Here is a 25,271-nt window from a genome sequence, read left to right on the forward strand (position 1 = left end):
GCCGAGAGGGACTCAAATCCTGCAGTGCCAGGCGTGTCCCCCTGCTTAAGCCAGTATATGTCCAGGCCCGTCTGAAGTTTGCCAGAGAGCATATGGATAATCCAGAAGAGGATTGGGAGAATATCATGTGGTCAGATGAAACCAAAATGGAACTTCTTTGGTAAAAACTCAACTCGTCGTGTTTGGAGGCTGAGTTGCATCCCAAGAACACCATACCTACTGTGAAGCATGGGGGTGGAAACATCATGCTTTGGGGCTGTTTTTCTGCAAAGGGGACAGGACGACTGATCCGTGTTAAGGGAAGAATGAACGGGGCCATGTATCGTGAGATTTTAAGCCAAAACCTCCTTCCATCAGTGAGAGCATTGAAGATGGAACGTGGCTGGGTCTTCCAGCATGACAATGATCCCAAACACACCGCTCGGGCAACGCAGGAGTGGCTCCGTAAAAAGCATTTCAAGGTCCTGGAGTGGCCTAGCCAGTCTCCAGACCTCAACCCCATAGAAGATTTGTGGAGGGAGTTGAAAGTCCGTGTTGCCCAGTGACATCACTGCTCTGCATGGAGGAATAGGCCAAAATACCAGCTACAGTGTGTGCAAACCTGGTGAAGACTTACAGGAAACGTTTGACCTCTGTCATTGCCAACAAAGGTTATGTTACAAAGTATTGAGTTGAACTTTTGTTATTGACCAAATACTTATTTTCCACCATAATTTACAAATAAATTCTTTAAAAATCCTACAATGTGATTTCCTGGATTTTTTTTCTCATTTTGTCTCTCATAGTTGAAGTGTACCTATGATGAAAATTACAGACCTCTCTCATCTTTCTAAGTAAGAGAACTTGCACAATCAGTGGCTGACTAAATACTTTTTGACCCCACTGTATATTTCACCAAGTATGCGTGTACGTATACATTTAACTATTTTTTAACAGAATCAATAAGAGTAGTTTGTCTTATGCTACAATATGAAGATAGGATTCTGCTGACCTCGTAGTTTGAAATAACAAAACCAAGTCAAAGTATTAAAAACTTCTCCACTGAATTTTACAGTCATGCTAAATCATATAGAATGTAACATGCAAATATGCATTATTCTATTTTCAATGGCCAGAGTGGGTACAAGTGGCAGATAAATTTGAAAGACTAGACATGACTGGCTGTACAGATGCACATTTTTGAATATCAGCAGAATTCCTTCCTTGCCTCCTATTGTGTGAGGATTTTGTTGACATACCATTTAGCTTTGTTATGCAAACCCTTAAGGGCACAAGGCTAGAACATGTTTTTGTTCTCAATTTTGAATGCCAATTCACTTAAGATCTACCCAGAAATAGCAGTACTTCCTATTTTTTTTTTCAATAGGTGTATACTTTTGGTAATATAGGATATATGTCATGGTTTATTCTTTAATTTGACTCATTCAGTTTCTGCTTACCAATTTTGTTAAGAACAAGAATAATTTTCTTGTTTGTTCCACTCTGGACCACAGCCTGCTCAACCTGAGGGCAGCGACACCCTAAAGGGTCTCTCGCATCCAAAACCTCCAAAATAACATCTGCAGCTTCAATTACCTTGTTAAACATAAGCAGAAAAAATTCTTATTAATCTGTAATTGGCATTGGCAAAAATGTAAGAGATTCATTATAATTAGATCAGATGTGTGAACACTTACTTTTTTAAATTCTCTGTAATATGCCTTCTTAGAATTTTCATTTTCAAAATGTTCATGCTTTTCCAAAAGGTTCATTTCTCTTTCCTATACACATAAAACGTATGTTCAAATTGCAACCGACATTGGTGCCAGTAGATAGTACATAGAAGACAATGGTTTGAAGCCAAACACAGCTAATAGCAACGTAATACTTAATATTTTCAATATTTACAATGGAAATCTGATGTACATTGTGTGAAAGATAAACCTGTCTAAAGCTGTAGAATTACTATAAATACTAAGAAATAAATGCTTCTACAAGCAAAACCAGTATTAAGTGTGACCTCCTTTGGCACTGAGCACACCTTGAACTCTTCTTGGACTGTCCTGAAAGTACTCATCTGGTATATTATACCAGGCTTCTTTCAGCACTTCCCAGAAATATTTTGTAGATTTAGCCTGTCAGTGACTGTCCATGACTGTCAGTGTTTTATCAGCTGCTTTTCTCTCCATTTAAAATTTCACTGTATTAGCGGTGTTGGGATCTTTATCAAGCTGAAAAATAAAACCACTCTCAATCTGGCTTTTACAGAAGGAATGACATGATAAATTAAAACCAGTCTTTGCATTTTTGATCCCATTAATTCAGACAATATTGCAAACACCACTGGTTGAAATGCAGCCTCAAACCAGGACTGACCCTTCACCATGTTTCACTGAAGGCCACAAGCACTTCTTCCATCTCTCCAATGCTTCTTCTCACATACTGTCAATAATTTGACCCAAGAATTTCAGTATTTACAGTATTATGACAGTATATTGTCTAAGCAATTGAGGGTTAAGGGCCTTTCTTAAGGGCCTAACAGTGGCAACCTGGCAGTGGTGGAGCTTAAACCACGACCTTTCGATTACTAGTCCAGTACCTTAACCGCAGCGATTAAGGTACTTGGATTTGTCACTGCAGAATGCTCTTTTTCACTGATCTTTATTCAGTTCTTTGTGAGTTTCAGCATATCTTAGCCTTTTTTACCCCATTTCCTTTTGTAAAAGTGGTTTGTTGGCTGCTTCCCTTCCAAAAAGACTATTCCTGATCAAGCTTCTTTAGACTGTAGAAGGGTCAACTTGGCAATTTTCAGATTTATCAGATTTTGAAAATGTTCTTGACCTTTCAGTCCTTTTTCTGTCCTTGAATTTTCTTGATTCTCCAAAAATTCCTTTATAACAGATTGCTGATTTACCTTTGGCCTTATAAATATGTGATCCTTGGCCTTGGTCTTATGTATATTACAACATGGAAAGGAATTCCAGGAAATCACATTGTAGGATTTTTAAAGAATTTATTTGTAAATTATGGTGGAAAATAAGTATTTGGTCAATAACAAAAGTTCAACTCAATACTTTGTAACATAACCTTTGTTGGCAATGACAGAGGTCAAACGTTTCCTGTAAGTCTTCACCAGGTTTGCACACACTGTAGCTGGTATTTTGGCCCATTCCTCCATGCAGATCTCCTCTAGAGCAGTGATGTTTTGGGGCTGTCGCTGGGCAACACGGACTCCACAAATTTTCTATGGGGTTGAGGTCTGGAGACTGGCTAGGCCACTCCAGGAGCTTGAAATGCTTTTTACGGAGCCACTCCTTCGTTGTGTTTGGGATCATTGTCATGCTGGAAGACCCAGCCACGTTTCATCTTCAATGCTCTCACTGATGGAAGGAGGTTTTGGCTTAAAATCTCACGATACATGGCCCCGTTCATTCTTCCCTTAACACGGATCAGTCGTCCTGTCCCCTTTGCAGAAAAACAGCCCCAAAGCATGATGTTTCCACCCCATGCTTCACAGTAGGTATGGTGTTCTTGGGTTTTTCTTCTTCCTCCAAACACGACGAGTTGAGTTTTTACCAAAAAGTTCCATTTTGGTTTTATCTGACCACATGATATTCTCCCAATCCTCTTCTGGATCATCCATATGCTCTCTGGCAAACTTCAGACGGGCCTGGACATGTACTGGCTTAAGCAGGGGGACACGCCTGGCACTGCAGGATTTGAGTCCCTCTCGGCGTAGTGTGTTACTGATGGTAGCCTTGTTATTTTGGCCCCAGCTCTCTGCAGGTCATTCATCAGGTCCCTCCGTGTAGTTCTGGGATATTTTGATCACCATTCTCATGATAATTTTGACCCCACGGGATCGAGGGAGATTATCAATGGTCTTGTATGTCTTCCATTTTCTTACAATTGTTCCCACAGTTGATTTATTCACACCAACCTGCTTGCCTATTGTAGATTCACTCTTCCCAGCCTGGTGCAGGTCTACAATTTTCTTCCTGGTGTCCTTCGACAGCTCTTTGGTCTTGGCCATGGTTGACTGTTTGAGGCTGTGCACAGGTGTCTTTTATACAGATAACGATGTCAAACCGGTGCCATTAATACAGGTAATGAGTGGAGGACAGAAGAGCTTCTTAAAGAAGAAGTAACAGGTCTGTGAGAGCCAGAAATCTTGCTTGTTTGTTATTGACCAAATACTTATTTTCCACCATAATTTACAAATGAATTCTTTAAAAATCCTACAATGTGATTTCCTGGATTTTTTTTCTCATTTTGTCTCTCATAGTTGAAGTGTACCTATGATGAAAATTACAGACCTCTCTCATCTTTCTAAGTAGGAGAACTTGCACAATCAGTAGCTGACTAAATACTTTTTGGCCCCACTGTATATACAGTGTATCACAAAAGTGAGTACACCCCTCACATTTCTGCAGATATTTAAGTATATCTTTTCATGGGACAACACTGACAAAATGACACTTTGACACAATGAAAAGTAGTCTGTGTGCAGCTTATATAACAGTGTAAATTTACTCTTCCCTCAAAATAACTCAATATACAGCCATTAATGTCTAAACCACCGGCAACAAAAGTGAGTACACCCCTAAGAGACTACACCCCTAAATGTCCAAATTGAGCACTGCTTGTCATTTTCCCTCCAAAATGTCATGTGATTTGTTAGTGTTACTAGGTCTCAGGTGTGCATAGGGAGCAGGTGTGTTCAATTTAGTAGTACAGCTCTCACACTCTCTCATACTGGTCACTGAAAGTTCCAACATGGCACCTCATGGCAAAGAACTCTCTGAGGATCTTAAAAGACGAATTGTTGCGCTACATGAAGATGGCCAAGGCTACAAGAAGATTGCCAACACCCTGAAACTGAGCTGCAGCACAGTGGCCAAGATTATCCAGCGTTTTAAAAGAGCAGGGTCCACTCAGAACAGACCTCGCATTGGTCGTCCAAAGAAGCTGAGTGCACGTGCTCAGCGTCACATCCAACTGCTGTCTTTGAAAGATAGGTGCAGGAGTGCTGTCAGCATTGCTGCAGAGATTGAAAAGGTGGGGGGTCAGCCTGTCAGTGCTCAGACCATATGCCGCACACTACATCAAATTGGTCTGCATGGCTGTCACCCCAGAAGGAAGCCTCTTCTGAAGTCTCTACACAAGAAAGCCTGCAAACAGTTTGCTGAAGACATGTCAACAAAGGACATGGATTACTGGAACCATGTCCTATGGTCTGATGAGACCAAGATTAATTTGTTTGGTTCAGATGGTCTCAAGCATGTGTGGCGGCAATCAGGTGAGGAGTACAAAGATAAGTGCGTCATGCCTACAGTCAAGCATGGTGGTGGGAATGCCATGGTCTGGGGCTGCATGAGTGCAGCAGGTGTTGGGGAGTTACATTTCATTGAGGGACACATGAACTCCAATATGTACTGTGAAATACTGAAGCAGAGCATGATCCCCTCCCTCCGGAAACTGGGTCGCAGGGCAGTGTTCCAGCATGATAATGACCCCAAACACACCTCTAAGACGACCACTGCTTTACTGAAGAGGCTGAGGGTAAAGGTGATGGACTGGCCAAGCATGTCTCCAGACCTAAACCCAAAAGAACATCTTTGGGGCATCCTCAAGCGGAAGGTGGAGGAGCGCAAAGTCTCGAATATCCGCCAGCTCCGTGATGTCGTCATGGAGGAGTGGAAAAGCATTCCAGTGGCAACCTGTGAAGCTCTGGTAAACTCCCTCTGCCTCCAAACTTAAGGCAGTTCTGGGAAATAATGGTGGCCACACAAAATATTGACACTTCAGGAACTTTCACTAAGGGGTGTACTCACTTTTGTTGCCGGTGGTTTAGACATTAATGGCTGTATATTGAGTTATTTTGAGGGAAGAATAAATTTACACTGTTATATAAGCTGCACACAGACTACTTTTCATTGTGTCAAAGTGTCATTTTGTCAGTGTTGTCCCATGAAAAGATATACTTAAATATCTGCAGAAATGTGAGGGGTGTACTCACTTTTGTGATACACTGTATGTCTGTGTATATATGTCTGTGTGTATATATATATATATATTTGTGTGTATATATATATATATATATATATATATATATGGACTTACGCAAGCTTACAATGATTTAAAAACATACATCTGTATGTAATATTCAAGCATGTCTTACACAAACCTGCTGTAACAGACCTACACAGCAATGCAATCACATTGATATGAAACAGTAGAACAAAGAAAATTGTTTGCAATGACATTAATTAGGGTTTTATTCCATTTGTAAGCCAGGTTCCCGCTATTACTTGTAGGTCACACTAAATACTTGCCAGTTCAGCCTATAGAAGCAGTTTTGTCTGACATCTTTTACAGTTTTGTTAAACTTCAAACAAATTTCTTATGTTTTCTATATGGACATTATACCATTGCTAAAACAATAAGTCTAATGGTGACCTTAGACTTTTGCGAGCACTCTGAGTGTGTATAATGTTTAATAGGCATTTATAGTTTTGTGTTTTCTTAGTTTTTTTTTGTTCTATATTACATTTTGTATGAGAATATTAAACCATTCATTCATGATTAAAAGAGCTTGCCTATATTAAGGTAAAAAATGAAAGATGTAAGATGTTTTTACAGAAACATGTTGGGGTGGCTGTCGATTACCTCAATTTGTTATGTTTGCTAGTTTAAGCAAAAAGTGTTTAGTTTGCTTGAAGGGTAAAAATCCATAGTCAAACAAAATAAAGCAAGAAACACCATGTCTTCTTTAAGTGCATTTTTGTCTAATTTAAAATTCAACTGCCACACACCCTTTGTTCAAAATCTCTTTGTCGCTGCAGGATGTCTTTCTGAAAGCTGTCAAGACTTCTTCTCTTCATGAGTTCTTTTTCCCTTGACAGCCGCTGCCGCTCCTGCTTCTCCTCCAGCTGACATGATTTAGAATGCAATTATTAAAGAATATAATGTACTCACAAAAATTAGCAAAATTACAACATTTTAGACCTTGATGGTCCATATACACTTACTTTATTACTAATTAAGTATTCTACAAGGTTTTCTTTTTTGGAAAAAGAAGCAACACTTACTCTTTTTTTTCGAAGTTCAGCCTGTTTCTGACCATGTTCTTTAAAGGCACAAACATTAGGCAAGCCGTGGTCTTTTTGTCCTTTTGAATTTATCTGCTGCTCATCTTTGTTCTTTAAAGAGAAATACAATTCACAGACATTTACACTGCATATGGTTTGATTAAACATTAGTATACAATGGCACACTCCTGACTAAATATTTGATTTTCATTTAATCAACTGCTTTATCCTGGCCAAGGTTGCTGCAGATCCTTTTTAACTGAAAACCACTCACTGCAAGGCAGAAATAAATTGGACAAGCTGGGATATGCAGAATAAACATTTTACTGTACACATGTATATTGTGCATATGACAAAGGCATTTCATGTACCCTAGATTAAGAATTCTGAACTAGTTTGTCAATAAGCAATGAACAACTATGATATAAGCTTGTATTTTAATGATTAATCGTCAACTAACAATGGTCAGGGCAATGGTTCTCAATGTTTCCATGCAAATGAACCCCCCACCCCCCCTCCCTTTTTTTTTTTTTTGCACATACGCATCTCCAAACTCAGACGAAAAAACTGCCAATTTAATGTGTACTTCAAAAAGTCTAAGATATAATATTTTACATGAAATTACAATAAAACATAAAATAAGTAAGCCAAATCATAGGCAGCCCAACAAAGAAAATAAATAACTAAGTAAAATACAATTTAAAAAATCCCTATGGCCTCACCAACACATCCATAAATGTATTTCATATTGACTCAGCACACCCAAGTGTGGCTACACTACAGCCCCTCAACCTCTCGAGCTGAGCTATCCTCGACAGCTGAGCAATTTCAGACAGCCATCTTCCAAAACAGGGGGGGTTGGGGAGATCTCCAACAAAGAAGTATAGTCTTCTTAGCTGCCACCATACTCGTCATCAAGAACTGTTGTTGTAATTTTGAAAAAATATTTATAGAATCACTATATCCAAAAAGTGCTAAGGTGACATTAGGATAGATACATACATTAAGCACCTTTGACAGTAAGAAAAATATGCTAGTCCAGAAAATTGCCTTCTGCAATTTTACATTAGTCACAGACCAAGGAGACAGATGGATATTTCTTGTTTAGTCTGGTTTTAGCACTTTAAATTGTATTAGTCTGTACTTAAAATTGATGAAGCAACATGAGATTCTGGACAAACTTTCTTTCCAGTCTTGCTCGGACAAAGACCCTCCAATCTACTTAATCCAATCTTCGCTATATTTATTAGTGTCCTGAGCTGAAGACAGTAGTGTTACAAAGTGGGCCACAGTGCGGAGCGTGAAAGGAGAGGTTTTGTAAAAGAACTTGTTAGATCTTAGTTACGCTTATGTCCATATACTTATGGTATGATTAGTATTTAGACACTCTCTCTCACACACACACTTTTCTGGTCTTTATAAAAACTCTGTTTTCTTTCAATAAACTAAGGCATTCATACTTTGACTTGGTGTCTGGTCTGGGTGCTTTTCTCTGATGTTTCTTCTCCTGGTTAAGTTCTAGTCTAGTTTAAGGGACAGGACTTTGAGTGCATTTTGAGAAACTACCTAACAAATGTTAATACCTAACAGAACTTAAAAATGGGGTGAGGCCTTAAAGAGTAATTTGGGAAATTGTCCTGAACATACTGTCTAATCTGTAAGTAGCGGTAAAAGTGAGTGTTCGAAAGGTCATATTGGTCCTTTAATTGAGCAAACGAGGCAAAAACTTTATCAATATACAAATCTGTCACAGAACAGATTTTAGTAGCCCAAATACTAAAAACCTTGTCCATTTGTGAGGGCAAAAAGGTATGATTGTGCAGAATAGGGCTATAAATCAAAACAGGCTAAACCTTACAGTGTGTTTTGATTTGATATAACATTTTAATTTAGTTTTTAATAACAAAGTTTGTCCGCAATAGGGAATCACACAGTCTTAGTTGCAATAAAGCAAGGCTGAAAGTGAGGATTTAGTTATGGACCATTTTTCCATGTCTATACAATAAGAAATCTCTCGAAGCCTGATACTCTCCGGCCTTTGGAGATTCTTTCAAAAAAGAGAAGGATCTAACAATTGCCACCCAGTAGCAATATTTGAATTGAGGTAATACCAGACCTCCAACCTAAGAAGACTTTTGCTGGTGAATTTTTGAGATATGTGATATCTTATATGCCCAAACAAATGATAAAGGGCCAGTGATAGCTCAGTAGTTAAGGTACTGAACTAGTAAACAGAAGGTTGCCAGTTCAAGCCCCGCCACCACCAAGTTGCCACTGTTGGGTCCCTGAGCAAGGCCCTTAACCCTCAGTTGCTCATTGTGTAAGTCGCTTTGGATAAAAGCGTCTGCTAAATGCTGAAAATGTAAATGTAAATGCAAAATTAGATCATTAGATCATAGAAGATTTTGAAAAAGGTAAATGAATTTTGGGAGTGGCACCATCTTAATGTCATTAATGCGTCCAATCATAGATATAGGCAGTAACTTTCAACAGTCTCTTTGAGCTTGTGTAGTGCTCCCAAATAATTCAGCTCAAATAACAATTTGGGGTTCTTCAAAATTTTATCCCAAAATAAGTTAAACATTCCCCCACTAGTTTGAATAGCAACAAGTTAATGAGGCATCTAAATTTCTGCCTATAGGTAATACTCGCTTTTCGACCAATTGATTTTGTACCCGGAAAATCCACCAAACACTTTAATATAATTTAACAAATGTGGAACAGAGGCAACCGGATCTGAAATATACAGTCGTCCACATACAAACTGACTTTACATTCAAAATCACCAAATCTAACTCTCTTAACCGTTCATGGCTTTTTATTCCAATAGCCAGTGATTCTATAGCTATATCAAATAGCAGTGGAGACAAGGCGTCAGCTTGTCTCACCCCTCGATGAAGGTTGAATGGATCAGAATGATCGCCATTCGTCAATGTTGCAGAGGTTAGACACAAGTATAGCAACTCCCCAAACCTGCTTAACGTTTTAAACATGTAGGCCACTCAATCTGGTCAAATGCCTTTGGGGCATCAAGTGTAACAATTGCAGCAGGAGGCCTATCGTTATGATCTGCGTAGAGCACGTTTAGGAGTAGCCATTCGACGGAGAGCGATAATCTATTTAGTATAAAACCTGTTTGATCAAGATGCACTATTTTAGAGATACAGTGTATCACAAAAGTGAGTACACCCCTCACATTTCTGCAAATATTTTATTATATCTTTTCATGGGACAACACTATAGAAATAAAACTTGGATATAACTTAAGAGTAGTCAGTGTACAACTTGTATAGCAGTGTAGATTTACTGTCTTCTGAAAATAACTCAACACACAGCCATTAATGTCTAAATGGCTGGCAACATGAGTGAGTACACCCCACAGTGAACATGTCCAAATTGTGCCCAAAGTGTCAATATTTTGTGTGAGCACCATTATTATCCAGCACTGCCTTAGCTGCACAGGTTGCTACTGGAATCCTCTTCCACTCCTCCATGATGACATCACGGAGCTGGTGGATGTTAGACACCTTGAACTCCTCCACCTTCCACTTGAGGATGCGCCACAGGTGCTCAATTGGGTTTAGTCCATCACCTTTACCTTCAGCTTCCTCAGCAAGGCAGTTGTCATCTTGGAGGTTGTGTTTGAGGTCATTATCCTGTTGGAAAACTGCCATGAGGCCCAGTTTTCGAAGGGAGGGGATCATGCTCTGTTTCAGAATGTCACAGTACATGTTGGAATTCATGTTTCCCTCAATGAACTGCAGCTCCCCAGTGCCAGCAACACTCATGCAGCCCAAGACCATGATGCTACCACCACCATGCTTGACTGTAGGCAAGATACAGTTGTCTTGGTACTTCTCACCAGGGCGCCGCCACACATGCTGGACACCATCTGAGCCAAACAAGTTTATCTTGGTCTCGTCAGACCACAGGGCATTCCAGTAATCCATGTTCTTGGACTGCTTGTCTTCAGCAAACTGTTTGCGGGCTTTCTTGTGCGTCAGCTTCCTTCTGGGATGACGACCATGCAGACCGAGTTGATGCAGTGTGCGGCGTATGGTCTGAGCACTGACAGGCTGACCTCCCACGTCTTCAACCTCTGCAGCAATGCTGGCAGCACTCATGTGTCTATTTTTTAAAGCCAACCTCTGGATATGACGCCGAACACGTGGACTCAACTTCTTTGGTCGACCCTGGCGAAGCCTGTTCCGAGTGGAACCTGTCCTGGAAAACCGCTGTATGACCTTGGCCACCATGCTGTAGCTCAGTTTCAGGGTGTTAGCAATCTTCTTATAGCCCAGGCCATCTTTGTGGAGAGCAACAATTCTATTTCTCACATCCTCAGAGAGTTCTTTGCCATGAGGTGCCATGTTGAATATCCAGTAGCCAGTATGAGAGAATTGTACCCAAAACACCAAATTTAACAGCCCTGCTCCCCCATTTACACCTGGGACCTTGACACATGACACCAGGGAGGGACAACGACACATTTGGGCACAATTTGGACATGTTCACTGTGGGGTGTACTCACTTATGTTGCCAGCTATTTAGACATTAATGGCTGTGTGTTGAGTTATTTTCAGAAGACAGTAAATCTACACTGCTATACAAGCTGTACACTGACTACTCTAAGTTATATCCAAGTTTCATGTCTATAGTGTTGTCCCATGAAAAGATATAATGAAATATTTGCAGAAATGTGAGGGGTGTACTCACTTTTGTGATACACTGTATATATATATATATATATATATATATATATATATATATATATATATATATATATATATAGGTTTCTGCAGAGTCAATCGCTACAGACCTCCAAACTTCATGTGGCCTTCAGATTAGCTTAAGAACAGTGCGTAGAGAGCTTCATGGAATAGGTTTCCATGGCCGAGCAGCTGCATCCATGCCTTACATCACCAAGCGCAATGAAAAGTGTCGCCGCCACTGGACTCTAGAGCAGTGGAGACGTGTTCTCTGGAGTGACGAATCACGCTTCTCCATCTGGCAATCCGATGGACGAGTCTGGGTTTGGCGGTTGCCTGGAGAACGGTACTTGTCTGACTGCATTGTGCCAAGTGTAAAGTTTGGTGGAGGGGGGATTATGGTGTGGGGTTGATTTTCAGGAGTTGGGCTCGGCCCCTTAGTTCCAGTGAAAGGAACTCCTAATGCTTCAGCATACCAAGAGATTTTGGACAATTTCATGCTCCCAACTTTGTGGGAACAGTTTGGGGATGGCCTCTTCCTGTTCCAACATGACTGCACACCAGTGCACAAAGCAAGGTCCATAAAGACATGGATGAGCAAGTTTGGTGTGGAAGACCTGGTGTTTGGTGGAGTTTGGTGTAGTCCTGACCTCAACTTGATAGAACACCTTTGGGATGAATTGGAGCAGAGACTGCGACAGGCCTTCTCGTCCTACATCAATGTCTGACCTCACAAATGCACTTCTGGAAGAATGGTCAAAAATTCCCATAAACACACTCCTAAACCTTGTGGAAAGCTATCCCAGACGAGTTGAAGCTGTTTAGCTGCAAAGGGTAACATCCACATGAACGGCAGAACCCAATGTTGTTTCCCAGCAGAACATTACCCAAAGCATCCTGGTGCCATGTGCTCCACAGATACGCGACACACACGCACCTGCCCATTCACGTGATGTAAAAGAAAACGTGATTCATCAGACCGATGCTCACATGCCCACTGTTGGTGCTTTCAAAGGTGGACAGGGGTCAGCATGTGCACCTGACTGGTCTGTGGCTATGCAGCCCCATACGCAACAAACTGTGATGCACTATGTATCCTGACACCTTTCTATCAGAACCAGCATTAACTTCTTCAGCAATTTGAGCTACAGTAGCTTGCATGACCCTGTCACCGGTTTACCACTATTCCTTCCTTGGACCGGGAACACTCCAAAAGAGCTGCAGTTTTGGAGATGCTCTGACCCAGTCATCTAGCCATCACAATTTGGCCCCTGTCAAACTCGCTCAAATCCATACGCTTGCCCATTTTTCCTGCTTCTAACACATTTTAACTTTGAGAATAAAATGTTCACTTGCTGCCTAATAAATCCCACCCACTAACAGGTGTCATGATGAAGAGATAATCAGTTCAGTGTTATTCACTTCACCTGTCAGTGGTCATAATGTTATGCCTAGTCGGTGTACACTCAACAGATTATGTGAAACAAAAATGGGAAAGGAAAGGAGTAATGATAATTACAGATAGCGAATGGACAAATATGTGGAGATTTCAATGGAAAAGCACCAAATCTATAAAATTGAAGGAATTTTCCTGGAAAAACATCATTAGATTTTTTTCAGCAGACAGCTCGTATAGATGCTAATGCCACAGTGTGTTGGAGGAAATGCGAATGGCAAGAAGCAAAGCACTATCACATTTTTTGGGGATGTCCAAATATTCGAAAATTTTAAAAAGACACAAGGGGACCGCTATAGCATATATCCTAGGTGTAGTAAGGTATTATAGTTGGGATGTATTCACCCTGATATGGGACGAGTTGATAATTAAATGGCGGTGCTTTTAGCAGCTAGTAAAAAGGCACTGACCAGAAAATGGTTGCAATCAGGACCAACTATAGATGGGTAATGGACAGAATAGATCGAACTAACTAAAGAAGTTTATTTAATGGAGAAGATAACTATTCCAGTAAATATTAGAATAGATGTATTCAAAAAGCATTGGAATAAATGGATAAAGTACTGAGCAGAAATGAGAGCAGATGTGATAACAAGAATATGTACAGAAGGTAACAACTAAGATGTTTATTATTTTGATCACAATGGAATTTAAATGTATAGCTGTTTATATTAGATTGTTTATATTAGACTGCTTGTAATGCCTTTATTAAAATAGAATTAAAAAATTACATCAAATCATACCAGACTTCAATGTATTTATTGATTTGATTAAATGCACAGTATGTTAAGGAAATCCTGCGTTTTCTTCGTTTTATTACGGTCCTTAACTCGGTAGCTGCAGTGAGAGCTTTCCTTCGAATAAACAAACGTAACGTGTGTTGCCCATTTTCATCTGTGTAAGGATTTGTAAAAGGTGTTATTTCTAACATTGATATAACCCGGAATGCCAAATGTCAAACGAATGTTAAATATTAAACTAACTTTACCGCAGTCGAATGTACAGTAGAATGTTTAGCGCAATCCACATTGCCTATTACGGTAAAACTATGCAGCCGTAGTCTATCCCTTTAGTATTAGACAGCATGTGACAGTTATTTCCTCTATATTTTTTCTAAAACACATTACTAAATACCAATACTTTAGGAATCAACGTAGTTAGCAGAAAAGTAAAAGGAAATTGCGTGTTTACATACGCACCTTTTTCCTACCAAACACCCGTCGTTTTGCTTGCTTTTGCTCTGAAATGAGAGAACACACACACAATAAAACAAAATCTAATGTGTCTAATCATAACGTGTCTTTCTATTAAAGGTAAACCAGAGAAAGAACCAAGAAATATGTCTTACTCTCTCTGGACATGTTGTACACGCATGAGCTCATGGGAAAGTAATAATGTGAACACATCCACAAAACAAAAATCAACTTTGGTCCGTTGTACAGCATAAAAGCTCCAAAAAATTATAGACATTTTATCTCTCTTAAAGGTTAATTGATGATGGCATGTCCGCTATGTATGTTATAAATAACAATATGTAATGTTATAAATAACAATAGCTTTAAATAATACAATATATTTGTACAATTCTTAAAACTAAACGAATGGACTTTTATTTTGGAAAACGGTGCAAAAACTGTTCCTTTGATAAAAGTTGTTAATTAAAAAAGCAATAGGGGGAAAGTTAAAAAAAAATAGTAATTGTAAGAGACGCATCAGGGTTCGTGTAATTATATAAAAGCAACAATAGTGTATTTTTTTTTCTTTCGGTTGCTCCGTTTTCAGGGGTCGCCACAGCAGATCATTCTGGTCCGCATACGTGTTTGTTAGTTTTTAAGACGAATGCGCTTCCTGGCGCGACACGCAATGTGTCAAACCAAAAAGTATTCAACGCCACACCTGCCTACTTTCATACACATAATCTCACACTTAACAAAATAATTTAACTCCACGCATGAATACTCACATACACACAGTTACATGCCTAACCAAATGTATTCAGCCCCACACATACAAACTTACATACACACAATCACATAACTAACCACAGGTGTTCAACTCCACATATTTATATTAACACACAAGCACAATGTATTGTCCATCATACTTCATTATTCTTATTACAGGGCTTGATAGCACTGTATTGTTATCCATAATACTGCTTCTAATTACAGTATCTAAAAACACTGTACTGGTATTCCTCACACTTCTTTTTCTTATTGTTCTTCCACATATTTTTTAAATTAACACAGTCCGAACCGCTGATGTACAGACACCTTTGAAACAACACAACATAGGTACGCCGTGACCTGTGCTATATATTTTTGGAGACAATGATTTTTTTTGGAAGGTTTCGGGAAAATGTACGTTTTAACCGGGTGACCATATTTTATTTAAAAACAAAAACACAGATTTTTTTCTGTAATTTGTCTGTGAACTTACATTTGCGCTTGGGCATTTTTAAGAAAAGTGCGAGAATTTTTGGTGATTTACAAACACATTTTTTAGGTCCCAAAATAAGGACATGTCAGGAAAAAAGAGAACGTATGGTTTGGTATGGTCACCCTAGTTTAAGTATTTACCACTAAAATGCATTGACACAACCACTTATCATACTTTAGCAACCACATGACACACCCTAGCAACCACCTAAAGAACAATAGCAACCATCCATCAGCACCCTAGCAACCAATTGAAACACCATAGCAGCCACCTGATCACCATAGTAACCACCTTATATGCCTTAACAACCATATGAAACCCCATGCACAACACATACCACCTTTCACCCCACATTTGAAACACCAAAACAATCACTTGGATTGCCATAGCAACCACTTAGCCACACACTAGCAACCACCTAAAACACCATAGCAACCACCCACCAGCACCCTGGCAACCACCTGAAACACCAGAACAACTACGTGAAACACCAATGCAACCATCTGGAACATGATACACATCCACACACTCTAGCAACAACCTGAAATGCCATAGCAATAGCATAAAAACCCTGGAAACCAAATGTCAACCATAAATACTCCCAAAGCCAAATGTTCATTATTTTATTTTTCAAGCACTTTTGTAGTCCTTTGGAAAATACAAGTGCAGTTGTTATTCTTCTTCCACACATTTGTGTGATTAATACAGCCTGAACTTTTTAATGTACAGACACCATTTAAACACGGTTGCATAGGAATTCATTACATGACCTGTGATATTTTTTTAGTTGATCCGATTTATCGTTTGTAAAAATAAATTAGGTTTCAAAATTAAAAAATCTCCCATATAAATAAATTGACAGAATTTCACACACTCAGAGCAGCTTCTTACTTTCTCCCCTTTTCTTTGTGACTCCTCTCTAACATTTAAATACAGTTAAAGCCAAAAGTTTTGAGACTGACACAAATTTAGGTTTTAACAAAGTTTACTGCTTAAATGATTTTTGGTTTTTTATATGATATACTGAAGTACAATGTTTAAAAACAATGTACAGTGTATCACAAAAGTGAGTACACCCCTCACATTTCTGCAAATATTTTATTATATCTTTTCATGGGACAACACTATAGAAATAAAACTTGGATATAACTTAGAGTAGTCAGTGTACAACTTGTATAGCAGTGTAGATTTACTGTCTTCTGAAAATAACTCAACACACAGCCATTAATGTCTAAATGGCTGGCAACATAAGTGAGTACACCCCACAGTGAACATGTCCAAATTGTGCCCAAAGTGTCAATATTTTGTGTGACCACCATTATTATCCAGCACTGCCTTAACCCTCCTGGGCATGGAATTCACCAGAGCTGCACAGGTTGCTACTGGAATCCTCTTCCACTCCTCCATGATGACATCACGGAGCTGGTGGATGTTAGACACCTTGAACTCCTACACCTTCCACTTGAGGATGCGCCACAGGTGCTCAATTGGGTTTAGTCCATCACCTTTACCTTCAGCTTCCTCAGCAAGGCAGTTGTCATCTTGGAGGTTGTGTTTGGGGTCATTATCCTGTTGGAAAACTGCCATGAGGCCCAGTTTTCGAAGGGAGGGGATCATGCTCTGTTTCAGAATGTCACAGTACATGTTGGAATTCATGTTTCCCTCAATGAACTGCAGCTCCCCAGTGCCAGCAACACTCATGCAGCCCAAGACCATGATGCTACCACCACCATGCTTGACTGTAGGCAAGATACAGTTGTCTTGGTACTTCTCACCAGGGCGCCGCCACACATGCTGGACACCATCTGAGCCAAACAAGTTTATCTTGGTCTCGTCAGACCACAGGGCATTCCAGTAATCCATGTTCTTGGACTGCTTGTCTTCAGCAAACTGTTTGCGGGCTTTCTTGTGCGTCAGCTTCCTTCTGGGATGACGACCATGCAGACCGAGTTGATGCAGTGTGCGGCGTATGGTCTGAGCACTGACAGGCTGACCTCCCACGTCTTCAACCTCTGCAGCAATGCTGGCAGCACTCATGTGTCTATTTTTTAAAGCCAACCTCTGGATATGACGCCGAACACGTGGACTCAACTTCTTTGGTCGACTCTGGCGAAGCCTGTACCGAGTGGAACCTGTCCTGGAAAACCGCTGTATGACCTTGGCCACCATGCTGTAGCTCAGTTTCAGGGTGTTAGCAATCTTCTTATAGCCCAGGCCATCTTTGTGGAGAGCAACAATTCTATTTCTCACATCCTCAGAGAGTTCTTTGCCATGAGGTGCCATGTTGAATATCCAGTGGCCAGTATGAGAGAATTGTACCCAAAACACCAAATTTAACAGCCCTGCTCCCCATTTACACCTGGGACCTTGACACATGACACCAGGGAGGGACAACGACACATTTGGGCACAATTTGGACATGTTCACTGTGGGGTGTACTCACTTATGTTGCCAGCTATTTAGACATTAATGGCTGTGTGTTGAGTTATTTTCAGAAGACAGTAAATCTACACTGCTATACAAGCTGTACACTGACTTCTCTAAGTTATATCCAAGTTTCATGTCTATAGTGTTGTCCCATGAAAAGATATAATGAAATATTTGCAGAAATGTGAGGGGTGTACTCACTTTTGTAATACACTGTACCTCACAGTGCATAATATTATTAAACGATTCAAGGAATCGGGAGGAATTTCAGTTTGTAAAGGACAAGGGCGCAAGCTGAACGCCCGTGATCTTCCATCCCTCAGATGGCACTGCATCAAGAACCACCACTCAACAATAGCTGATATAACCACATGGGCAAGTGATTACTTTGGCAAACCTTTGTCAAGCACTACAATATGGAGTTACATGCACAAATGCCACTTAAAACTTTACTGTGAAAAAAGAAGACTTATGTTAACCATGTCCAGAAGCGGCGTCAACTTCTCTGGGCTCAGAGGCATCTAGGATGGACCATCACACAGTGGAAATGTGTATTGTGGTCAGATAAATCAGCATTCCAGGTCTTTTATTTGGACGCCGTGTGCTCCAGACCAAAGACAAAAAGGACCATCCAAACTTTTATCAGCAACAAGTCCAAAAGTCAGGGTCTGTCATGATATAGGGCTCTGTTAGTGCCCTTGGCAAAAGTAGTTTACACTTCTGTGATGGCAGCATTAATGCAGAAAAGTACATTGAGATCTTAGAGCAACATATGCTGCCTTTAAGAAGTCATCTTTTCAAAGACGTCCATGCATTTTTCAACAAGACAATGCAAAACCACATGCTGCACACATTACAAAGGCATGGCTGCAAAGAAGAGGGTATGGGTACTGGAATGGCCTGCCTGCAGTCCTGACCTGTTCCCAATAGAGAATGTGTGGCGAATTTTGAAATGAAAAATGCGACAACGATAACCCTGTACTGTTGCACATCTTAAGACGTGTTTGCAGGAAGAATGGGACAAAATAAAACCTGAAACACTAAATCACTTGGTATCCTTGGTGCCAAAACGTCTTTTAAGTGTGGTGAAAAGGAATGGCAACATTACAAAGTGGTTAATGCATTTTCCATGCTGTCCCAACTTTTCTGATTTGGGGTTGTAATTTAATTAGTAAAAACCCTGGTTTGGATAAGAAACCAGTCCCTTAGAGTAACCATTATAAACTTGCTCAGGTACAACCAATCATGATCACACACCTGGCTAACTGGCCCAAACCTGACATTTATTGTAATGATTTTGTTAATTTGGATTCCACTTCTAGTAGTGCATAGTTAAATAAAAACTTACTATATTGGAAAAGGTGTTTTAAAATTGCTCCTTAATATAGTCGTGAAAAGCCAACACTGACACCTTGCCAAGACTGCACCATTTCTTTAAACTGAATGACAGGAGGATAATCATCAGGAAAGCTACCCACAGGCCAATGACATCTTTGAAAGACTTACAAGACTGTATGGTTGAGATTGGTCTGTCTGTGCATGTGAAAACAATCTTACAACCTTTATGACAGGTTGACAAGAAAGAATGTGCCCCTGCCATGCTTAAGGACTTCAAAGATAATGTAATGCCATATAGCAAAAGGTTTTTATGTTCAGATGAGATGATGATTGAACTTTGTGGACTGAACTCCAAGTGGAATGTTTAAAGAAAACAAAGGACAACACACCAGCGAAAATACCTGAAGCATAAGCAACCCATTAAAAAAAGTTGGGATGGAGGCAATGTGGTAATAAGGTAATTTAGTAATAGTTACACTAGCAATGAGATACAAAAAAATAATTATGTAATTTTAACCAGTTGATGTCAACAAGTGTAATTATGATTTGGTACAATAGCAGTATGTAAAAAGATTGGCAGAGGCTCTCCAGTTTGTCAAGAAAAGTGTGAGAATAATATTGGAATGTTTAAAAACAACGATAAAAACAACAACAAAGATTGGAAAAGATTTGTATACTTTGTAAAGAAAAAAACATTTCTGTTGATGAAAATGGTCAATCTTTATTACAAGAAGCAGAAGCATGGATGTAACTTATGATCAGCGAAGCTGGACTGAACATTTAGTGACTGAAGAACACAGCATATACAGTGGGGAAAATAAGTATTTGATCCCCTGCTGATTTTGTAAGTTTACCCCCTTACAAAGACTTGAACAGTCTATAATTTTTATGGAAGGTTTATTTTAACAGAGAGAGACAGAATATCAACAAAAAATCCAGAAAAAAAACATTAAATAAAAGTTATAAATTAATTTGTATTTAATTAAGGGAAATGAGTATTTGATCCCCTACCAACCAGCAAGAATTCTGACCCCCACAGACCGGTTATGTGCACAAAAGGCACACAAATTAGTCCTGTCCCTGTATAAAAGACTCCTGTCACAGAATCAGTTTCTTCCGTTCAAATCTCTCGACCACCATGGGCAAGACCAAAGAGCTATCAAAGGACGTCAGGGACAAGATTGTAGACCTTCACAAGGCTGGAATGGGCTACAAGACCATCAGCAAGAAGCTTGGTGAGAAAGAGACCACTGTTGGCACGATAATTCGAAAATGAAAGAAATACAAGATCACAGTCAATCGCCCTTGCTCTGGAGCTCCATGCAAGATCTCACCTCGTGGGGTAAGAATGATTCTGAGAAAGGTGAGGTCAGCCCAGAATTACACGGGAGGAGCTTGTCAATGATCTCAAGGGAGCTGGGAGCACAGTCACCAAGAAAACCATTAGTAACACACTTCGCCGTAATGGATTGAGATCCTGCAGTGCCCGCAAAGTCCCTTTGCTCAAGAAGGCCTATGTACAGGCCCGTCTGAAGTTTGCCAATGAACACCTGAATGATTCCGAGAAAGCTTGGGAGAATGAGACCAAAATTGAGCTCTTTGGCATCAACTCCACTCGCCGTGTTTGGAGGCAGAGAAATGCCCAGTGGGGATGGTGTTCTTGGGGGTCATATCCAGCATTTCTCTGCTCCCAGCTCCCTTAAGATCATTGACAAGCTCCTCCCATGTAATTCTGGGCTGACCTCACCTTTCTCAGAATCATTCTTACCCCACGAGGTGATATCTTGCATGGAGCTCCAGAGCGAGGGCGATTGACCGTGATCTTGTATTTCTTCCATTTTCGAATTATCGTGCCAACAGTGGTCTCTTTCTCACCAAGCTTCTTGCTGATGGTCTTGTAGCCCATTCCAGCCTTGTGCAGGTCCACAATCTTGTCCCTGATGTCCTTTGATAGCTCTTTGGTCTTGCCCATGGTGGTCGAGAGATTTGAACGGAAGAAACTGATTCTGTGACAGGAGTCTTTTATACAGGGACAGGACTAATTTGTGTGCCTTTTGTGCACATAACCGGTCTGTGGGGGTCAGAATTCTTGCTGGTTGGTAGGGGATCAAATACTCATTTCCCTTAATTAAATACAAATTAATTTATAACCTTTATTTAAAGTTTTTTTTCTGGATTTTTTGTTGATATTCTGTCTCTCTCTGTTAAAATAAACCTTCCATAAAAATTATAGACTGTTCAAGTCTTTGTAAGGGGGTAAACTTACAAAATCAGCAGGGGATCAAATACTTATTTTCCCCACTGTATACATTTGAAAATACCGCCTACCATTTAAGGGCTTTCTGTGAAGGATGTGTATTACCAAAAGAAGTGCAGACAAGATGGAACTGTCACCTCAGTTCTAATTGATCTAAGTGTCTTTAATCACTGTCATGTCTAGCCCAGTTCCCTCTGTCTGTGATGGTTGTTGATTACTCATTATAATAATCCCTTTAAGTTGGTTAGAACTTGTGAGAGCTGTCGCTGCTCTTCCTTTTTCATATGCTAAATAAGCCAGACAGTCTCCCCAACTTTGGGAATCTGGAGTAATTTTGGTACGTAACTGGCAAGGTCGATGAACACCCATTATTTCCAATCCCACAGACGCCACTGCATCAAGAAACGTCATTCATCAATAGCTGATATAATCACATGGGCCTTATATTAACAATGTCCAAAAGCAGCGTTAAGTTCTCTAGGCTAGGAGTTTAGGGTCTATAATGATATGGGGTTGTGTCAGTGTCCTTGGCAAAAGTAGTTCACACTTTTGTAATAGCAGCACTAATGCAGAAAGTTTTTTTTACATACCTTGCCCTCCAGACAACATCTTTTCCATGGAAATCCATTCATTTTTCAACAGAACAATGCAAAACCACATACTGCACAATTACAAAGACATGGCAGGAGGAAGAGTTTACGGGTACTGGACTGGCCTGCCTGTCTACCCTAGATTTTCAAAAAAAAAAATGGGACAATGACAACTCTGTACTCCTGCTGCACAGCCACCTGCAAACACATCTTGCACTTTTGCTCCTATTTTCTCTATAATTGATTGTTGTGATGATTATATTATAGTTTCTTGCAGTCGCTAAGACCCGAATTCTGAAACTATGTCTCCTTGTGTCAAAACTTAACACACAGCAGCCAAAGCCACACACACACACACACACACACACGACATGCAAAATGTCTTACACTTTTGAAAACTTATCCAAACTTTATCCAAAACTCTTTCAACTTCTGGCAAAATGGTATTTTTGCATCCAAACTCTACACACAAATATCAAATGAACAGCTTTTGCTACATAACAACTACACACTGATGTAATACATGGAAAACACTACTAGCTTGTGTTTTTTAAGTTTTCAGTGTGCAGCAGTCTGCTGTAATATGCTGTGAGGCTGTCAAAAACAGGCTTTTAACTCTGACAAAAAAATTAGGTTGCATCATGTCTTCTATTTGGGTCCTGCCACATCAACTTCATAGGCAATGTCCTCTCTGGCCAGACAGTGCCCTATGATGTTCCTTCCACTGCGCCTTGTTTTGGCAAGGTTGAAGCCCAGCTTTATCAATGTAAAGGAACTTTTGTTCACTGTAGCAGCATCTATCTTCATCACTTATTTATATACTTACATTTAACAATACAGTATATTGTGTCACACAGGACACTGGAATACAGTACCAAAGAGAGAATAGCATAGCATACCTGTACATATTAATAGCAGGGTTGTTTCACACTGTCAGAGTTGCGCTAAAACGGTACCCTGTATGGCTGCTTAATGCAAACTTGATGTCTTTTGGATATTGCTAAACATGACATTGTAAACGATGATGTGCCGTTATAGTTTTTGTAAATGAATGCTATTGTTTGCTATGCCATGTTTACTATGGTCTCTTTCTGCTCAAAGGTAAATAGCCGTTTTCGTCCTCCAGCAAGGGGTAGTCTAGCAGTTCTGCTAAAACATAATATGAATGGTTTTTTAGCATGAAATGAAATGTACAGTGGTATACACAATTCAGCTCTGTGAGTTTAGTTGTTACGGTATAGAGGACAGGTCTACTTATCTATTCTCATTTTGAAATGTCTGCATGATGCTTGCCCAGCCTCACAAGTACTCAACTCATGGTTGAATGATGGTTGCTTGTCTCCTTCCTGATCCTCGTACTTTCTATCCAGTGCCGACCTCCATTGTTGTACAAACCAACATATGCCACATGCCTTTTTTTTTTGGGTGATTAGTAGGTGGGTGTGGTAGTTTCATGGCAGTGTTTTTCAAAAGACTGGAACACCGGAAATGTGTTTTAAAATTGCTAAATAAGTGTAAGGCAGAGAATGTGTGCTTATGGTTTAGTCTACCAGGTCAATAGATAAACTACATGAATTAGTGGTTTCCAAAACTGTGCTACAAGTACCAGTTTTTGAGTCTGCAAAAACTGTAAAACAAGAATCTGTGATTTGGTCATTCTTTTTATTTTTCAACCAACAAAAGAACACATAAAAGACTTTAAATACTTTCACTGAACAACCTACACAAATTTAGAATTGGATGCTTGAAACACTCTCAAATGTTTAAATTTACGAGCCCACCTGAGATTGGTGGCATGGCACGATTATGTCCATCTGACTCACTCATATCTGGCCAGCAGTCGGTGAGGTAAGGTGCTGCTCTTGCATTGCCTTCCCTGGCTTGTTCTGAGTTGCCTTTCTTCTGGCACAGGTGCTGAGTAGTTTGTCGTACTGTGACAATCAGTTTTCATTTCTGCGCAATTTCTTTTATGTTTTTTTATTTTGGCCACATAATTTATACAGCAGGGGTTTTTAACCTTTTTGGACATGCGCCCCCTTCTGTGTGCCGACCTTGAACTTGACCCCCCACCCCCCCAATCAACCCTCGCCCAGAAACCAGTGAGACTTCCTGTCATGATTTCCATGAATTTAAGTGGCAGATAAAATTGTTGATGCCTAAAATAATTCCTTGCTTAGTATACGATCTGCTATTGACATAACACCTTTAAGAATGGTGAAGATCATTTTTTGCATCCTTGGTTTTCCCCAGTGACTTGCTCTCGTTGTTTGTACTACTGCTCTATTCAGAAAAGGAATTGCAAGAGAAAGTGGGAAACCACACACTAAACCATGCTCTCCTGGTCCCTGTTCACCCGTGTTTATCATCAGTGCAGACAAAACACCCTATGACTCTGAGAACACCTGTTTCCAGGAGAATATCCATCGATCAACAAAATCAAATACCTTGGACATCTGATCCATTCCAACAGTTAAAATGGCCCTGGCCAATGTACAATCAATATCAAATAATACAGCCTTTTTATATCACATGAGCTGGACTTCTTATTTTTATTCAAACCATGGCTGCGAGCTTATGAGTCACTTCTCTGATCTGTGCCCTACAAACTATAGTTATTTAAACTGTCTGTGGAACACCAGAAGAGGGGAAAGAGTTGCAGTAATAAAAAAAAAGGGAAATAAATGATTTACTGTTTCTATTACAGGTGTGTTTACCAGCTTTCAATATCTTATTTTTGAAGTTGAATCTGTGGATCATTTCCCCTGCATTCTTATTTACAGGCCACATGGTGGCACGGTGGCTCAGAGGGTAGCACTGTCACCTCCCAGCAAGAAGGTCCTGTGTTCGATCCCCAGTTGGGTCTGGGTCCTTTCTGTGTGGAGTTTGCATGTTCTCCCCTTGTCTGCATGGGTTCCCACAGTCCAAAGACATGCAAATGAGGTGAATTGGAGATACAAAATTGTCCATGACCGTGTTTGACAATAA

At 40.0% G+C, this 25,271-nt stretch overlaps 1 protein-coding gene across 2 annotated transcripts in view; it reads right to left on the reverse strand.

The window, feature by feature from the left end:
* gnl3l (G protein nucleolar 3 like) overlaps positions 1 to 14,686 on the reverse strand; it is a 48,801-nt gene extending 34,115 nt beyond the window's left edge. For both annotated transcript variants that reach the window (XM_062986958.1, XM_062986957.1), the window contains exons 1-6: positions 14,584 to 14,686; positions 14,435 to 14,475; positions 7,071 to 7,181; positions 6,795 to 6,911; positions 1,677 to 1,760; positions 1,440 to 1,575 (exon numbers count right to left, since the gene is read on the reverse strand). In XM_062986958.1, coding sequence (XP_062843028.1) covers positions 1,440 to 1,575; positions 1,677 to 1,760; positions 6,795 to 6,911; positions 7,071 to 7,181; positions 14,435 to 14,475; positions 14,584 to 14,680 — 586 coding nt within the window. In that variant the 5' untranslated portion in view covers positions 14,681 to 14,686. The remainder of the gene's footprint in view (positions 1 to 1,439; positions 1,576 to 1,676; positions 1,761 to 6,794; positions 6,912 to 7,070; positions 7,182 to 14,434; positions 14,476 to 14,583) is intronic.
* Between the last annotated feature and the right edge of the window lie 10,585 nt (positions 14,687 to 25,271).

Source organism: Trichomycterus rosablanca, chromosome 24 (assembly GCF_030014385.1).
Source record: "Trichomycterus rosablanca isolate fTriRos1 chromosome 24, fTriRos1.hap1, whole genome shotgun sequence".
Taxonomy (NCBI): domain Eukaryota; kingdom Metazoa; phylum Chordata; class Actinopteri; order Siluriformes; family Trichomycteridae; genus Trichomycterus; species Trichomycterus rosablanca.